Consider the following 16,633-nt stretch of genomic DNA (forward strand, 5'->3'; position numbering starts at 1 on the left):
ACATCGACATGTTGATTCAAACCCCACAAGCAACAAAACTCCAAAATATGATGAAAAACTTTAACTTCAAATTACAATTTAAAGAGCCAACAACTACTTATGCATCTAAATTAGATCACATATGGAACAACATTAGGAACATCTTTCGAGTACTCCATCATATACATATAGACATAAGTATCACTGAGAAGATTTGCCACCTTGTTTTTTCATTGTACTCTGAACTTGTACAAGAACTGTGCCAAAAAGATGGCGTGCAAGCTTTCATGTAGCTCCGTTTTCTTATGGCAACTCCATAGCCAACACGCCAAGAGCTCTCCTATGGTCTTCTCCGTGTTTGCAACAGCCGATGTCCCCAGCCTCAGAGTGATGTTTGCAGCCGGTGGCACGGGTGGCCATGTCTTCCCTGCCATCGCCATCGCCGATTCCCTCACAGCTTTGCATCCCTCCTCCCTCTTCCAATTCGTCGGAACCCAACATCGCATCGAATCATCATCAGTTCCCCTCGCTGGTTACTCCTTCCTTCCCATCCCCGCTCCCTGCCTCCGTCGCCCCCTCTTCTCCCTCCACAACCTCCTCTTCCCTTTCCAGCTCTTCATATCAGTGTGCTTTGCGTTGCGCTTGCTGCTCGCCTTCCGTCCTCACCTCGTTGTCGGAACCGGGGGCTACGTTTCTGGCCCGCTCTGCATCGCCGCTGCATTGACTGGCTGCCCCTTCGTGATTCAGGAACAGAACGCCTTCCCTGGGATTGCTAACAGGATCCTTGCAAGGTTTGCAACGACTGTCTTTGTTGCATTTGCAGCAGCCCTGGCGTACCTGCCCAGGCACAAGTGCGTTGTTTGTGGTAACCCCGTACGGTCTTCGTTGCAGCACTGTGTGCCCAAGACATCAGCATTGCGCGAGTTTTTCCCAAATTGGGCTTGTGATTCTGTGGAGTCTAGGGACCGAGGAATTAACGAGGACAAGAGGGGAGGTCCAATGGTGATCTTGGTCTTAGGAGGATCATTAGGCGCGAAGAGTGTAAATCAAGCTGTGACTGGAATGGTCCTCCGTATGTTAGATCAATGGCCGGAGCGATTCGTCATCTGGCAGACTGGTTCAAAGTACTACGAAGACGTGGTGGGCATGGTTGGCAATCACGAGCGCCTTTTTATTTCCAAGTAAACCCCTTTTGTCTCAATATGGCATTTGTATTACGATCAAACATTACATGCCTTTAAGACTGAGGCATTCGTGAATGGTCCTCTTTATTTGGGTGTCTTCTGATCTTGCGTTCCGTTCATCTTCCAAACAACTGTGGCTCTTCAACTCCCAACTTCGTCAGCATAAAATGCTTAGATGCAATTTAAAGAACATTAGAAACATATACCAAGCACACACCCAATATGATGCAAGGGAGGAAAGGGTGGAAACGCACCGACAGCTTTACGAGTGAATACTGCCGGCCTACGTACAAAATGGTGCTTGTAGCCCACGCAGCCCACAGGTGTGCCCACATCATTGCGCCCAAGTGTGTACTATGTTGGGCCACCTATTTAAGACTTCAAAATTAAAGCTCTTGTGAATTTGAAGGAGGGACTAAGATTTTGAATGAATTGGACAAGTGGCTTACAGAACTAGAAGATTAACCCCAGCTTATAGAATTCAGGTTCAGCATGTCTCCAGGATTGAGCATTTGCGGCATCGCCTCCGTCACGCCTTTGCCCTCACCAGAGGATAGTGTATGGGAGACGGTTTCCAGCATCACTGCTTGGAACATCTGGGTTGCTCGCTACAGCTTGGTGATGGGAGGCCATTAAGTTTCTCGGCAACCATTCTTGTCGCCATTTGGGAGCGCATGACACCGGGTTCTAGAACGACCATCAAAAGGCGGAAACGATTCTGCAAGACTTGGCCTGCATGCATTTTTTATGTCCTCACCGCGAGAGGTATTCATTGGATGTATAGTCCGCCACCTTGGTTGTTAGCCCCTGTTCCGGAGATTCCCTAGGCAGTGAGCTGGATTCTCCGGAAACAGGCTGGTTTCTTTCTGAGAACCAAGTTTGTTTTGCTTTGTTTCCCATGATCAGTGTCTTTCGGCTTGGTGATTGTTATGGTTTGGCTCTTCAAGCATTAATAGAAGTTCCTTTTTCTGGAAAAGAAAGGACTAGAAGATTTTTTGTGGTATCCAAAGCATCTAGAGGATAAAATTATACATGTAGGGATGCATTTTATGGAGGCTTTGTGTTGGAGTTGAGGTAGTCACCTCCCCATCTGTGAGCCCCCACATGAGGAGAGCATGGGGGAGGTGGACTAGTATAGGTTAGGTGCCGTGTGGGCAGTGAGCCTATCACATGGGCAGGTGTGCAGCACATGAGCTGCCATGTGGGCAAGAACGACGAGTACAGCATGAAAACAGGACTGCCACATGGGCAGCAGTCAGGTTGCTATGTGGGCAGCATGTGGAGAAGCACCTGGCTCATTTGGAGGATCAGCATCACATGCACAACTGTATGGACTGGTACATGACTTGGTACAGACCCGTGATAGTTGTGACAGCCTGCGTGGCATTCAGTAGGAGGTGGAGCACGGAGAAACAGCGTGGGGGAGACCAGGAAAAGGTCGGATCATTTGACTTGGTACAGACCCGTGATAGTTGTGACAGCCTGTGTGGCATTCAGTAGGATGTGGAGCGCGGAGAAACAGCGTGGTTTTGGGCAGGTCCAGAAGAGGTCTGTGGCAGATCTGGTGGGTATTCCACAGACTGCCAGGTCAGAATTCTACCAGATCTAGTCAGCTGGTTGGCTGGGTTTCCAACCTAAAAAAATCCCCAAGGCTGGGGCATTCTTAATTCAGTCAATGGGCATTTCAGGCCACTTCAGGGAGCAGGCGAGCTTATTGTTGGATGCTATGGAGAGGCAATTTGTGTTAGAAATGACCCAATAGAGGGTACGCACAGTGTACGCACAGTGGAAGACTGATAGAATTGGCCAAGAGCTTCTTAAACTTATGTGCATAGAATAGATGTGCAGACTCATCAATAGACAATGAACCAACCAGATAGAGAAACCACCAAAATAATAAATTTCCGTCCAAAGCTATGGACACAATACAAGAAGGATAGATCCAGAGTCCCACCAATGGTGTGGTCCTCTGATCTTACCTCAAGGTCCTCCTCCTATTTGCTGGCTATCTCTAGACTCGAGCCTGCGTGCTGCACCTCTAGCTTCTGTAGACTAAAATGAAAATGTTTAGACTTCACAAGCAGTTGTAGCTTGAATGAAGAGATTTTGGACTACCTTTTGATTAGCCTTCTCCTTTAGTGCTAGCCTTCATCATGGCTGAGTCTGCCCTTCACCTCCGGAGTGCCGACAGAAACTCAGTACGAAGACTTTGTATAAATGGATGCTCAAGTATGTGTGGGTGTGTGGATTTGTATGTGTGAGAGCATATTTGTATACTATGGTCTACATCCACTGTTGGGCGCTGATGACGTCAGTGGGGATGTCATAGTAGCTAGTCCCTGCTATGCATGATGGAGTTTATGGTTTTCAACCTTGTGAGTGACTCTCATGAGATTGAAAGTGCACTATGTTGTGTTTTTAGAGGATGAGTTTGGGAATGTTCCTGGATTCATCTAGGTATATATATATCTGTAGACTTTCTGTCCAGATCCCTTCCATCTTGCTGTCTTTGCACCAGCCTAGGTGGGCAGCACTCTTAGCTAAGTCTGCAACTCCTGTGTGCACCAGCTGACCTGCTGGTTGGCCTGGTTGGCTGGCTCAATTAGCCCTATATAAGGGCCCTAGCCAGGCCCTTTTGGGCTGCTGCTAGGCTGCCCTTTGCTGCTGCTAGGCTGTACACCTGTCCACAGAGCCCCGCCATGCTGCGCCATGTGCTCCTGCTGGATCTGCCCTCTGCCAGGCTCTCTCCAGCCACGTGTGCAGCGCCGTACTGATCCGTACTGCTGCTGAGGTCAGCCGCCATGTGTCGCCATCATCCAGCCACTCCTCGCCTCTGTCTGGAGCTCCAAATTGCCATTGATCTGCTTTTGGACCTTCTCTAGATGTGCTGCCCACATGACAGCCATGATGCTGTCCATGTGGCAGCCCCTTTCTCTCTTTTTCTGTGGGGTACTGCCCTAGATCTCCCTCCCCCATGCTCTCCTCATATGGGGGCTTATAGATGGGGAAGTGACCTTTCCAACACCCCCTCTCACCGACACATCTCGGCCCAATGCCAACCCGTCAATGACGATGCTCCAGTGACTCCCGGGTCGTAGTCCTCTGGAACACTTTGATGTCGAAATCTTTTCCTGGCTTTTCATCCAATGGCTCCTGCTCCACTAAGTCTGGTTCACACCATCTTGGTACATAGGTCCATCTCTGGTAGCACCTCCTGGGACCACCACGTTCAATCACGTTCCCGCCTTCGAACTCGAGCAATCCAGCCATCACGATCTTCCAGTTGTCCCCCTCATAATGAGTGAACAACTTGGAGTCTTTTAGGCACCATGCTTTGAGGGTCTGTTTCAACCCCTCCAAATAATCTGGACCACGAACTCTCATTGAGTTCTCAAGCAGGTACTCTTTTGGCTTCAATACACCTTGTCCATCACCTTCCAGCAATCTACGCCCGAGATTTGAAGAAGCACCCACACTTTCCCTTCTAATCTCGCATTACCGGAGACAAATGAAGAGCAGAGTCTCTCCACGGCATGCTATAAAGGCTCAAATGAAGAACATCAAGTAGATACCAGATTGTCGTACTGCATGTGTGCTTACTCTGAAAGCAAACCATGCACCTAAGTACATCATCCATTTGAACATGAGACCCCAGGGCACTCCATGGAATCCACCCTCGTGTCAGTGTCAACAGCCACGCACCTGGAAGATACCAAGCACTCCATGCTGTCCTTCACCTTCACAAAGACATCTGACTCCTCATTGACCCACATCTCAATGTCAGACATCATCACTGTGGTTTCTAGGTTGGCATATCTGACCTCAGTAACACACGGAGGTGTCACCAGGAACAACTCTTAGATTACCACATTTGCTTTGGCTTTTGTATCACCCTCTGAATTTGAGTCGGACTCGTGTGCAGCGCCGTACTGATCCGTATTGCTGCTGAGGTCAGCCGCCATGTGTCGCCATCATCCAGCCACTCCTCGCCTCTGTCTGGAGCTCCAAATTGCCATTGATCTCTCTTGGACCTTCTCTAGATGTGCTGCCCACATGACAGCCATGATGCTGTTCATGTGGCAGCCCGTTTCTCTCTTTTTTTGTGGGGTACTGCCCTAGGTCTCCCTCTCCCATGCTCTTCTCATATGGGGGCTTATAGATGGGGAAGTGACCTTTATGCTCCAGTGACTCCCGGGTCGTAGTCCTCTGGAACACTTTGATGTTGAAATCTTTTCCTGGCTTTTCATCCAATGGCTCCTGCTCCACTAAGTCTGGTTCACACCATCTTAGTACACAGGTCCATCTCTAGTAGCACCTCCTGGGACCACCACGTTCAGTCACGTTCCCGCCTTCGAACTCGAGCAATCGAGCCATCACGATCTTCCAGTTGTCCCCCTCATAATGAGTGAACAACTTGGAGTCTTCTAGGCACCATGCTCTGAGGGTCTGTTTCAACCCGTCCTTCCTTTGGCAAGGTTCGTAACAAATGAATATGTCCAAATAATCTGGACCACGAACTCTCATTGAGTTCTCAAGCAGGTACTCTTTTGGCTTCAATACACCTTGTCCATCACCTTCCAGCAATCTACGCCCGAGATTTGAAGAAGCACCCACACTTTCCCTTCCAATCTTGCATTACCGGAGACAAATGAAGAGCAGAGTCTCTCCACGGCATGCTATAAAGGCTCAAATGAAGAACATCAAGTAGATACCAGATTGTCGTATTGCATGTGTGCTTACTCTGAAAGCAAACCATGCACCTAAGTACATCATCCATTTGAACATGAGACCCCAGGAAACTCCATGGAATCCACCCTCGTGTCAGTGTCAACAGCCACGCACCTGGAAGATACCAAGCACTCCATGCTGTCCTTACCTTCACAAAGACATCTGACTCCTCGTTGACCCACATCTCAATGTCAGACGTCATCACTGTGGTTTCTAGGTTGGCATATCTGACCTCAGTAACACACGGAGGTGTCACCAAGAACAACTCTTAGATTACCACATTTGCTTTGGCTTTTGTATCACCCTTTGAATCTGAGTCGGACTCCTTTCTTTTGTTTTTCTGATCTGCCTTCTTCTTTTTGCAGTCCTTTGCAAAATGCCATGGCGTGTCACAATAGAAGCACTTCTTCTGCTTCCTCTTGGAAGTTTCCTCGTCATCAGAGTCATCTTTCTTGGATTTGCCACTGTTAGGCTTGCCTTTTCCTTTGCCAGCGTAGTCCTTCGCCAGCAACGCCTTTTCGTCTTTGTCGTTTCTCCCTAGCTTCCTCTTGTAGCAGTAATGGACCCAACTCCTCAAAAGTCAGAGGTTTGGTCCTCTGTCCTGCTGTCACAGTCGTTACAAAGCTTTTGAAACTCCGAGGGAGCCTCCTTAGTATCATCAAGGCCAAGTGGCACGAGTCCACCTTCTGACCAATTGACGCAAGTTGATCCCTCACTACCTTGACCTTCATCAAGTGGCTATGTACCGAATCTCCCTCATGCATATCAAGGTTGTAGAGCTGATGTTGAAGAAGCAAGATCGGGGATGTGTTGTTTGTCTCGTACAAATCCTTCAGAGTGACCCACACCTCTATTGACGTCTCAGCCATCTGGATGTGAGGAAGCACAGAGTCCGCCGTAGTCCCTATGATTAATGCCAGGGCATGGGCATCTCTCTCTTCCCAAGCTTCGAGCCCTCTGTGTCTTCTACCATGAGTATATTCCCTTGTCTGTCCACCATGTCCTCCGGCTTCGCCTCCACTCCCATTGTCAATTTCCACACTTTCCGAGCTACTAAATGACTCCGGATCTTCACCTTCCAGATCGGGTAGTTTGTCTTGTCCAGTTTCCCAGACTCTTTAAAGTTAGGGATGGTGAAAGAAAGAAATATAGGGGAGGAGGAAGGGAGAGCAGGGATTGAAGAGGCTGAAGAGGTCGACATCTATGCTGATAAACGACACAGCAAAGTCGATCAAACTCAATCTTCAGTAGACCAGAACTCTGAACGCTCCTGACTGAACCCGAGTCACCCTTCTTCTCGCAAGGGCACTGTCCTCCAGTCGTGGAAGTCGATTCCCAAGAGCTTTTTAATCAGGGTCGTCCTTCAGCAAGGTCCCTGCCTTCAGGCTCCCACACCTATGAGCCTCCTACTTGGGCTCTAATACCATGTTAGAAATGACCCAACAGAGGGTACGCACAGCAGATGCCACCTGGCTTCACACCGTATCCACTTGCTTGGTAATTTTTCTTTTAGATTTATATTTGATATGTTTTGCAAAAGAATAAAAATGTTTTTCCTACTGTTCAGTTAGGTACATGGGGGCAAGGTCTAGCATTTGAAGGTGGACCCCCTTTGTTGGGGTTACGGGCATTTGTGTCCCACAGACTTCCTTTAGGAGGGACATTGGGAAATCGCACTCCACGTGAGTACCCGATTTATGGGACCAATCAAATGCACAGATTGTATACCGGCCTAGCAACGATTTAGGAGAATGTCTCCAGGCTTTGGGTGTGACCTTGGAAGCATGCCAAAGAGACATGGAGATACAAGATAAGAGACAAACTAATGAGCTTAGTTATGGCTCTTTTGTGACTTTTGGCTTTTCGGTGAGGTGGCATGCTGACATGGCAGCCTTGACATGTGGCATAGCCACATGGCAGCTCAGGGACACATGGCAGCCTGTGGGGACATGTGGAGAGCCATATATGGACCATGGCACCACTTGTCACTGCAGGAACTGCAACCCCCATGCAGCCCACCAAAATCCAAGGGGGCCAGGCCCCTTTCTTGATTGGGCAGAGGGTGCTGAGCCTATAAAAGAAGGCCTTGCCCCCCCCCCCCCCCCCCCTCTTTCAAAAATCCAACGTCCAATTCAGTCCCTCCTCCTCTCCCTTGATGCAGCAGCCCTCCTCCATCCTTTGGGGTTCAGTCAGCTCCTCCCCATGCAGCCCACCAAAATCCAAGGGGGCCAGGCCCCTTTCTTGATTGGGCAGAGGGTGGGCTGAGCCTATAAAAGAAGGCCTTGCCCCCCCCCCCCCCCCTCTTTCAAAAATCGAACGTCCAATTCAGTCCCTCCTCCTCTCCCTTGATGCAGCAGCCCTCCTCCATCCTTTGGGGTTCAGTCAGCTCCTCTCCAGCATCTTCTCTCTCTACTGTAGCACTTTCTCTCTTTACTGCAGCACACACTCTCTCTACAGTTTTAGCTCCTCTTCTTCAAGGATCTTCCCCTTCAGCATTTCTGGTGCGGCAAGAGCTTCACCTGTCCTTCTCCCAGCCTTTGAGCAGAAACAGCATTCTTCTCTCTCTTGCTGCAGGGTTTCTCTCTCTACTGCAGCACTTTCTCTCTCTACTGCAGTAATTTTCTCTCTCTACAGTTCCAGCCCTACCCCATGCAGAAAACAGCCTCTCTCTGCACCTCTGGAACTGCAGCAGCATCCCCTTTTCATCTCTCAGCTTGGGGGCAGCCATCACACATTCTCTTTAAAATTATAACCCCTTTCAGTTTTTCTCTCTCTAGCCTACAAGGCAATTTTCTGAGTTTTTCTTACTCCAGCCCCATGATGTCACTCTTCCCACCCAAGGGGGCTGCAGGTGCATCAAGGACTCCATCTCCAAAGGAGTCAAGTCATGAGGGGAGTCTGTAGTTTCAAGTTTGTCTCATTTGCAGCACATTTTCATGTTGGTATTGTTCTCTTTCTAGATAACTAGACTTGCAACTGCAGGGAGCATTGGCCTAAGCAAGCACCTCTCCCTCTCTATCTTTTCTAACACTTAGGCCCATCCTTGGTGGATAAAAATCAGGGATGCACAGGCAGGTGGCTAGTTTACATGGTTTTTACTTTTGTTTCCTCACTCATGTACATGAAACACTCTTCATTGGTTGCATTGACATAAATAGCTTTGGAAGATCTTATTGCTTTTGCAGGTGTCAAAAATTGCAAACTTTGCAACAATCACTGCACAAAAACATCATTGGATAAATGCCTTATTAGCAACCCCATCTGGTATTGTGTTGGAGCCTGTCAACAATCCTATCAATGCAACTCTGTACCATCTCTTTAGGGTAATGTGAGATGGGTGAAGTAATGTGTTGAAACAGTTTATATTTCTAACACTTCACCATCTGCTTCTCTTGTGCTGTAAAGGATAGTTTATACTTTATGTGCATGTACTATTGAGAGTTACAATAAAAATAGTTTTCCAATCTTGCACGTCGAATGAACTTAAAGAGTCCCGGTCCTCACTGCTCGGTCCTTTACAAAAGATACACCTGAAGCCATGGCAACACCAAACAAGAATCAGAGACGGCAATTTGCATTGAGGGACGGTTGTGATGTGCCCTTACTAACTCATGGGCCGCTTCTCAATCATTCTTGCAGCTTCATTATTCTACTTTTTACTAGTTTTTTCTGATGGCATCCTCTCCTATAGATAGAGCAGACAAGCACATATCAATGCATGTCTGGCCGAGTGCCTGATAACTTGAGGCCATGATTAGTTGTTGGATATTGTAATATTTAAGGCAGTGGCCAATGCATTAATTAGTTAGGAGGATTAGGGGCTTTTTGTCATCTAGAGAAGGATGCCTCAGTTTGGAACTAGATTGCCTCCTTTTGAGGTGTTTTTGGAGCTGGCTGACTGGTTTCTGAGGCACTTTTGGACCTGCTGCGACCTTTTCAGAACAGGCCATCTCTATTTTGGAAGATTTTGGAAGGGTTTTTGCGGATTTCAAGCTGTCCAGGTGTTGTTGCTGCTGTTTCAGAGGGTTTTCTACAGATTTCGAGTCTTTTTGTAGAAGTTCTGGCCGTGAAAAGTATGGAACAACTGTTCTCCAGCCTTTGCTACAATTTTGAAGGTGTTTTGACAGTTTGCAAGTTGACCCGATTCCACAGTTTCAGGCCTGTTGCAGTTGTGACTAGTCCTTACAGCTGCACCTGGGTATTGTTTCCTCTAGAAGCATTGTCAGCAGACATTCTGCTATTTTTCAGAACTGTTCTGCATTTCAGAGCTGTGCAGATAATTTATGACCTGTTGCTGGCTCATTTTGGAGGAGGAAACACTCTTCCTAAGACCCTGATAGTTGTGCAACAGCTGCTACAATCTGTGGCGACTTTTGGATGCCTTTCGAGCTCTTTTGTTCAAGGAACATTTTGCAAAGAGCGCATTTTTCGGTACTGCTCAACATTGGTACTCGATGAGAGATGATCTGTGAAATTCTACCACTCGTCCCTATCCACGCACTCCACCTTTCTCCTGAGTTAAGTTGTCTTCCATGTGTATCCATTGACTATGGGCAAAGGGTGCTATGGGCTCTAATGCGTCTCTGTGGAAAGCTATATCTCGTCCTATGTAAGATTCTAAGTAACTCCCTGGATCTGACCGTAAGATATCATTACAAGCTCCAAGCAGTGCAGGTCAGGATCTCGATGCTCTGAATTTCATAGACCCAGTCTCTCTATGCAGGGGGACCAGCAAGTGCCTATCGGGGTACGAACAGAAGACACCCATCTTGAACCATAGCCCACTTTCCCTCCTAGCGCACTGTGTCTGGTTGTTGTAGAAGTGTGCGCCTCTCCACTACCTGCAAAGATGTTCGGTCCTCATCGGATGACAAGAAGTTGCTCCCGAGTGGGGACTCGCCATGTGCCCTCAATACCATGCTTTGGGACTCCCAAGGTGGAGGCCATGAAGCTGGTCGCATAGTTGATGGTAGTGGCAGTGGTGCGAGGGGATCCCTGAATTATGATGTTGAGAGCCTTACTATTTCTGTTCTGTTGCTCTGGAATGGTGTCGGAAATGGTGGCCTTTGTAGGCTCTTGTTTAGTGATTCCTACCCATCTAGAACTCTCCACAATAGCCGACTACATGATGGCTATCTGTACCTCCACTATTGGCCCACTGCTCAGGGCTGTCGCTATGGCAGCAAGCTCCTTACAGAGTTGTAGTACCTCTTGGCTGAGGTTACGAATAAAACGATCCTGCTCTAGCTCTTAGGCACATAGGCGATGAACCTCCATGATGAGCTGCTCCCAGGCGTCAATTGAAATATGGTGTGCCCCATGTATCTAATGGGACTGGTATGGATAGGGTATGAAGGGGGCTGATTGAGTGGGATAGGAGGTATGGGCAGAGTAGTAGGGATTAAGAGTGGTATGGAGAAATTTAGGAGATGGCGGAGGTGAGTCTGACTGACTGTAGAGGAAAATGGTGGTTGACTAAGGAGTAGGGGTGATAAGAAAGACGAGTATTGTGAGAAGGCATAAGGGGGTGCGGTGGCCGTTAGTCTAGAGGGGTATGTCGAGGCCGGCACTAATACCTAGGTCGATGGTGATACTGGTGTTGGTTACAATGATGGTGCTCCTACCGTTACCAAGGTTGGTGACAAGGATGAAGATGATGACGATGATGTTGATGATTATGCTGTCGAAGTTGAGGCTAGGGCTGAAGTCGCCGCAGATGAGGCTGCCTTTTGTATAGCCATGCTATTTGCTTGTAAACCGTTGCGATTGAGGCGATTGTTGATATCATCGATCTCATCTTTTGTGAGTTGTTTGAGCTGCTAGTTTTAATGCTGTTTCTCTTCCTTCTTTTCTCCTTTTTCTTCTTTTGCCATGTTGCTTTGCTTTTTTTTGGCAGTCTTCCTTCCCTTTGAACTACTAGGGGGAGAAGGGCCCATTGCCCTCCCTTCCCATTGTTTCAAAATAGCACCCCTTGGTTTTCGTGCCTCCTGTGCATCCACCCAAGCATTGGGTGCACTAATAGATGGTCCTCAACTATCCCAACCTTCCCTTCAAACCTCGTTCCAAAATCTTTTTTGAAGTAGTACAATGGGAGCATTCTTGTTTCCTGTTATGAGAGACGAATGCCACAATTTAACTGTGCATTGTACAGGGCACCTCGTTAGGACGCTTGTTTAGGAGCAACGGGAACAATCCTAGCATTCCCTTTCCAAGACACTGATAAAGACTAAGACGAATGCCACAATTTAAGGGTGCATTGTACAGGGCACCTCGTTAGGACGCTCGTTTAGGAGCAACGGGAACAATCCTAGCATTCCCTTTCCAAGACACTGATAAAGACTCAGATAATCCCATAATAGTCAAAAGAGTAAGACAATCCTTATTGGTTGAATAGCTCAAAACTTGGATGCCCCTCGCCTTCCTTCTTGCAATTCTGCTTGACTCTGCAACTTAGGGAGTCGGGCTCAGGAGGCACATCAACAAGTCGGGCTTGGGAGGCATAACAAGTAGTAGTCGGGTCTATGTAGCAAGAAGTGAGGGCCGGGGAGGGGGCAAGATGTACCCATAGAGAGGGAGTTAGGGATCAGATGGGGGAGGGAGGGGGTGGGCTAGGCGCAGTGGGGGGCTATACGGGTGGAGAGGGGGCTCAGGATCATGGTAGAAAGAAGGGATAGGGGAGCATACAGGAGAGGGAGGGGGGAGGGAGTCAACATGGAGATGTCTATCACACCTCTAGAAAAACAAAAACATACAGGTGATTCTCGAAATCACAAGGACTCCAGTTGGGAGTACTTCTGTCATATCCTAACATCTATCGTGAGTTAGGTTTCATTCACGAGTAGTCCAAGCTTTGTGTAAGCTTGATTGACTCCCATTGGGAGTCTTGATCTCTTTGGAATATATATGAGATTTGATTTTGGCACCCTTGGCTCCTCTCTGTAGGTGTACATGGGGGCGATGTGAGGCTGCCTATCCTTGAGATGCTACAATGTGTTGGGGTAAAGGCACATTGCCACCCTTTTATTAAAGATATGACACCTATGACTGTCTTAAGACAGTCATAGGGTGAAAAACCTAATCCTAATAAAACCTATGAGTTTGTGGTGTGGCTCAACACTTCACACCCACATCTTTTGTGTCTCCTCTCTCTCTCACTCTCTCCCCGTTGTACTTCTCCCTCATTCTTTCCCTCTCAACTGGTATCAGAGCCTTCATTCTTTCCCTCTCAACTGGTATCAGAGCCTTCATCTTTCCCTCTCCACTTCTGCCTACCCCTCCCTCTACCCCTCCTTATCCCCTCGGGCCTCGTGCCCTCAGCAGCGTACAGCAAGTACCCTCGTGTCCCTCGTGCTTGAGGTGACTAGTACCACAATGTGTGGTGGTTGCACAGTTATCTTGTTTCGGGAAGGTCAAATGCCTTGATTTTGCAGAGGGTTTTTTATGCTTTTGCTGAGTGCAAATCTCAGCTTTTGGGTGACATTTTCAAAGGGCTTTTGCCTGGAAGTTTATGCAGTGTATGCCTTGAGGCAGTGTGGAGCCAGGGAGCTCACATTGGTCTTGTTTCCGCAGTGTATTCAGTGACATTTCTGCAGGTCACATTTTGTGTACGACACCTTGAAAAATCTCAGTTGAGCCACGCTTGGCCAGGGCGCATCGAGTTTACTCGGTCCCTAACTGTCCATCGTTGACAGTGCTCAAAAGATTTTCTCTTCAGTGTTTGTACGTTGGGATCTGTGTTGTTATTGTGTACACAGGGCCGTTTATGCATTGCATTGTCAGGTGAAAGTGCCAGGAGAGCGCTGTATTTTGTATGCTACCTCAGTGTTGAGGTGTTTTTCACTTGGTACAGGTGTCAAATCAAGGGGCTTTTGCCCAGATTTTGCTTGAGAGCACTTGAGTTACTGTTTGAGACCTTCAGATGCCTTTTATCCCCTTGGCAGAAGGGTGATTGCTTGGGATTTGTCCCATTTTCTGTTGCAGGTTTGTGACAGGCTGAAGTGTCTGGAGCCTCTTTTCAGTGTACAAAACAGTGTATGACAAGTGGTTTATGCATATAAAATCAGTGCAATACCTCATCTGAGGTGGGAGAAGTGTCCAGGACAGCAGTGTTTTGTGCTTCGTCAGCTGATGATGCACTGATAAAGCACTTGTGGAACAGCTGCAGCATTCTGAAATTATTGTTTTATGCCTATTTGAGCACGGTACAGTGTGTCAGAAGGTACAGTAACTGGAGGGAAATTTTCTGTTTTTGCTGCAGATTTATTGACAGTAAAAACAGCACTATTGTGAGTGCTCCTGGCTCTTGATAGAGCAGGTTTTTTCTGAGAAGTCAGAATTTTATTCAGTCATTTTTGACTTACGGGGAGTCAGGTACTTCCCTTATCTGATATGGCATCAGGGGGAAGTGAATCATCAATTCTGAACATAAAGAAATTGGAAGGGGCACACAATTATGCATTATGGGCAGAACAGTGTTTGAATGTACTTCTGCTAAAGAAGATTTCTAAGCCCATAAGGGTGAAGGGTGTCAAGCCATCTGGGATGTCAGATGATGAGTGGGAGGAGCTAGATTTGTCCGCTAGGGCTGCTATCATGCTTACTCTCAGTGATTCTCTTGTGTTCAATGTTCAGGCTGAAAAGACCTCTTATGGCCTATGGCAGAGGCTAGCAGAGTTGTATGCCCAAAAGAGTTCAGCCAGTAAGGTTTATTGGTTGAAGAAGCTGGTTGATCTTCGCATGAAGGAAGGTACAGCTATGACCTCACACTTGAGTGAGTTCAATGCCATCTTTACACAGCTGATTGCACAGGGGTTGAACCTTGATGAGGAGTTCAAGGCTACTTTCTTGTTGTGTACCCTCCCTGAGAGTTGGGACACTTTCAAGACCACCCTGTCTAATTCAAATGTCACTCTTATATATGCTGATGTAGAGAGCTCTCTCCTTATGGAGGAGATGAGCAGGAAGAATAATGCGGGCAGCAAGTCTTCAAATGCTTTGCAGGTACAGGAAAGAGGCAGGACTCAGCAGAAGGGGAGATCTGCTAGTAAGTCCAAATCCCACAGTCAGTCCCGTGGCAAAAAGGATATTGAATGCTTTTATTGTGGCAAGAAGGGACATGTGAAGTCTAAGTGCTTCAAGTTTATACGGGATCAGAAAGCCAAGAAGGCTGAGGCAAAGGATGCAGGCAATGGAAGCAAAGGCAAAGGCAAGGCCAAGGCAGATGACTTGGATGCAGTGAAGGTTGCAGCAGAAGACAGTGAAAGTGACAGGCATGATGTTTTATGCTCTTCTGCTGTAATTGCACATACATTGGTTATTGATGGTCATGACATGCACACCTGGCTCTTGGATTCAGGTGCTTCTTTTCATGTTACTCCTCATAGGGAGTGGTTTACTTCCTACACAGGTACTCATGGAGTTGTTCACCTTGGGAATAACTATGCATGTCAGATTGCAGGGATTGGCAGTATACAGATAGTATTCCCTGATGGACGCATATTTATGCTTGATGGTGTTCGCCATGTGCCGCAAATCAAGAAAAATCTGATTAGCACTGGCTTGTTGGATGACAGTGGTTACCACACCACATTTGGGGATTCCAAATGGGTGATTACTGATGGCCAGGTTGTAGTGGCTGAGGGTTATAAGAGTGATACCTTGTACCCTCTTTATGTTTCCAGTGTAGGTAATCATGTTGTTGTCATAACCGAGCTGCCAAAGGTTTCATTGTGGCATAGCCGCTTGGGACACATGTCCGTTAAAGGAATGCAAGAACTGTCACGTTTGGGTTATCTGCCGTCTCTTTGATTTTCAGATTTGCCTACTTGTGAACATTGCATTTTTGGAAAGCATTCTATGACTCCTCATAAGAGGAGAACTCCCTAGAATAGAGCACCGCTTGATCTAGTGCACACTGATTTGTGTGAGATGCCACAGCTATCACTAGGGGGTGCAAAGTATTTCATTACTTTTATTGATGATGCCACACGCAAAGTGTGGGTCTATTTCTTGAAGCATAAGAGCGATGCCTTAGATGCTTTCAAGAAGTTTGTCGCTCAGGTTGAGAATCGGACAGGTCGCAGGCTGAAATGCCTCAGATCCGATAATGGGGGTGAGTAATGGGGGTGAGTATGTGTCAAATGCTTTTGTACAGTTTTGCGAAGCTAAGGGCATTAAACAGGAACTCACAGCCCCTCATAATGCATCTCAAAATGGTGTGAGTGAGCGGATGAATCGAACTATTCAGGAGAAGGTTCGATGTTTGTTGTCTTATGCTGCATTGCCCCATGGCTTTTGGGCAGAAACCGTGCAAACAGCAGTTCACATAATTAACAGGTCGCCGAACAAGGCTTTGGAGTTGAAAGTGCCAGAGGAGGTGTGGTCTGGCAAGCCACCTTCATATAAGCACTTACGTGTGTTTGGCTGCGAGTGCTTTGCTCATATACGCAAAGAACTGTGCACCAAACTGGAGCCAAAGTCTTCCAGATGCATCTTTATGGGTTATGGTGACGAAGGTGAAATGGGGTACAGGTTATGGGATCCCGTTAAACGGAAGATTATACGCAGCAATGATGTCATCTTTAAAGAGGATAGTGTACACAAAGAACCCGTGCAACCTGTGGAATACAAGAGGGTTATTTATGATGATGTCGGACAGCAAAGAATGCCCATTTATATGCAGCAGCAGGCTGCTACAGATAACCCTGTTCAAGAGGGTATACAGGCTGAAAATCAGCCAGATA

General features: G+C 47.4%; 1 protein-coding gene across 1 annotated transcript in view; it reads left to right on the plus strand.

Annotated features, from left to right (window-relative positions):
• Positions 1 to 222: 222 nt before the first annotated feature.
• Positions 223 to 16,633, plus strand: part of LOC147887015 (UDP-Glycosyltransferase superfamily protein) — a 39,813-nt gene continuing 23,402 nt past the window's right edge. Inside the window, exon 1 of the mRNA XM_087394619.1 lies at positions 223 to 1,160. Within this exon, the coding sequence (XP_087250745.1) occupies positions 250 to 1,160 (911 nt within the window). The 5' untranslated portion in view covers positions 223 to 249. The remainder of the gene's footprint in view (positions 1,161 to 16,633) is intronic.

Source organism: Dipteris shenzhenensis, chromosome 23 (assembly GCF_047967505.1).
Source record: "Dipteris shenzhenensis isolate YYH24624 ecotype China chromosome 23, Dip_SZ_1.0, whole genome shotgun sequence".
Taxonomy (NCBI): domain Eukaryota; kingdom Viridiplantae; phylum Streptophyta; class Polypodiopsida; order Gleicheniales; family Dipteridaceae; genus Dipteris; species Dipteris shenzhenensis.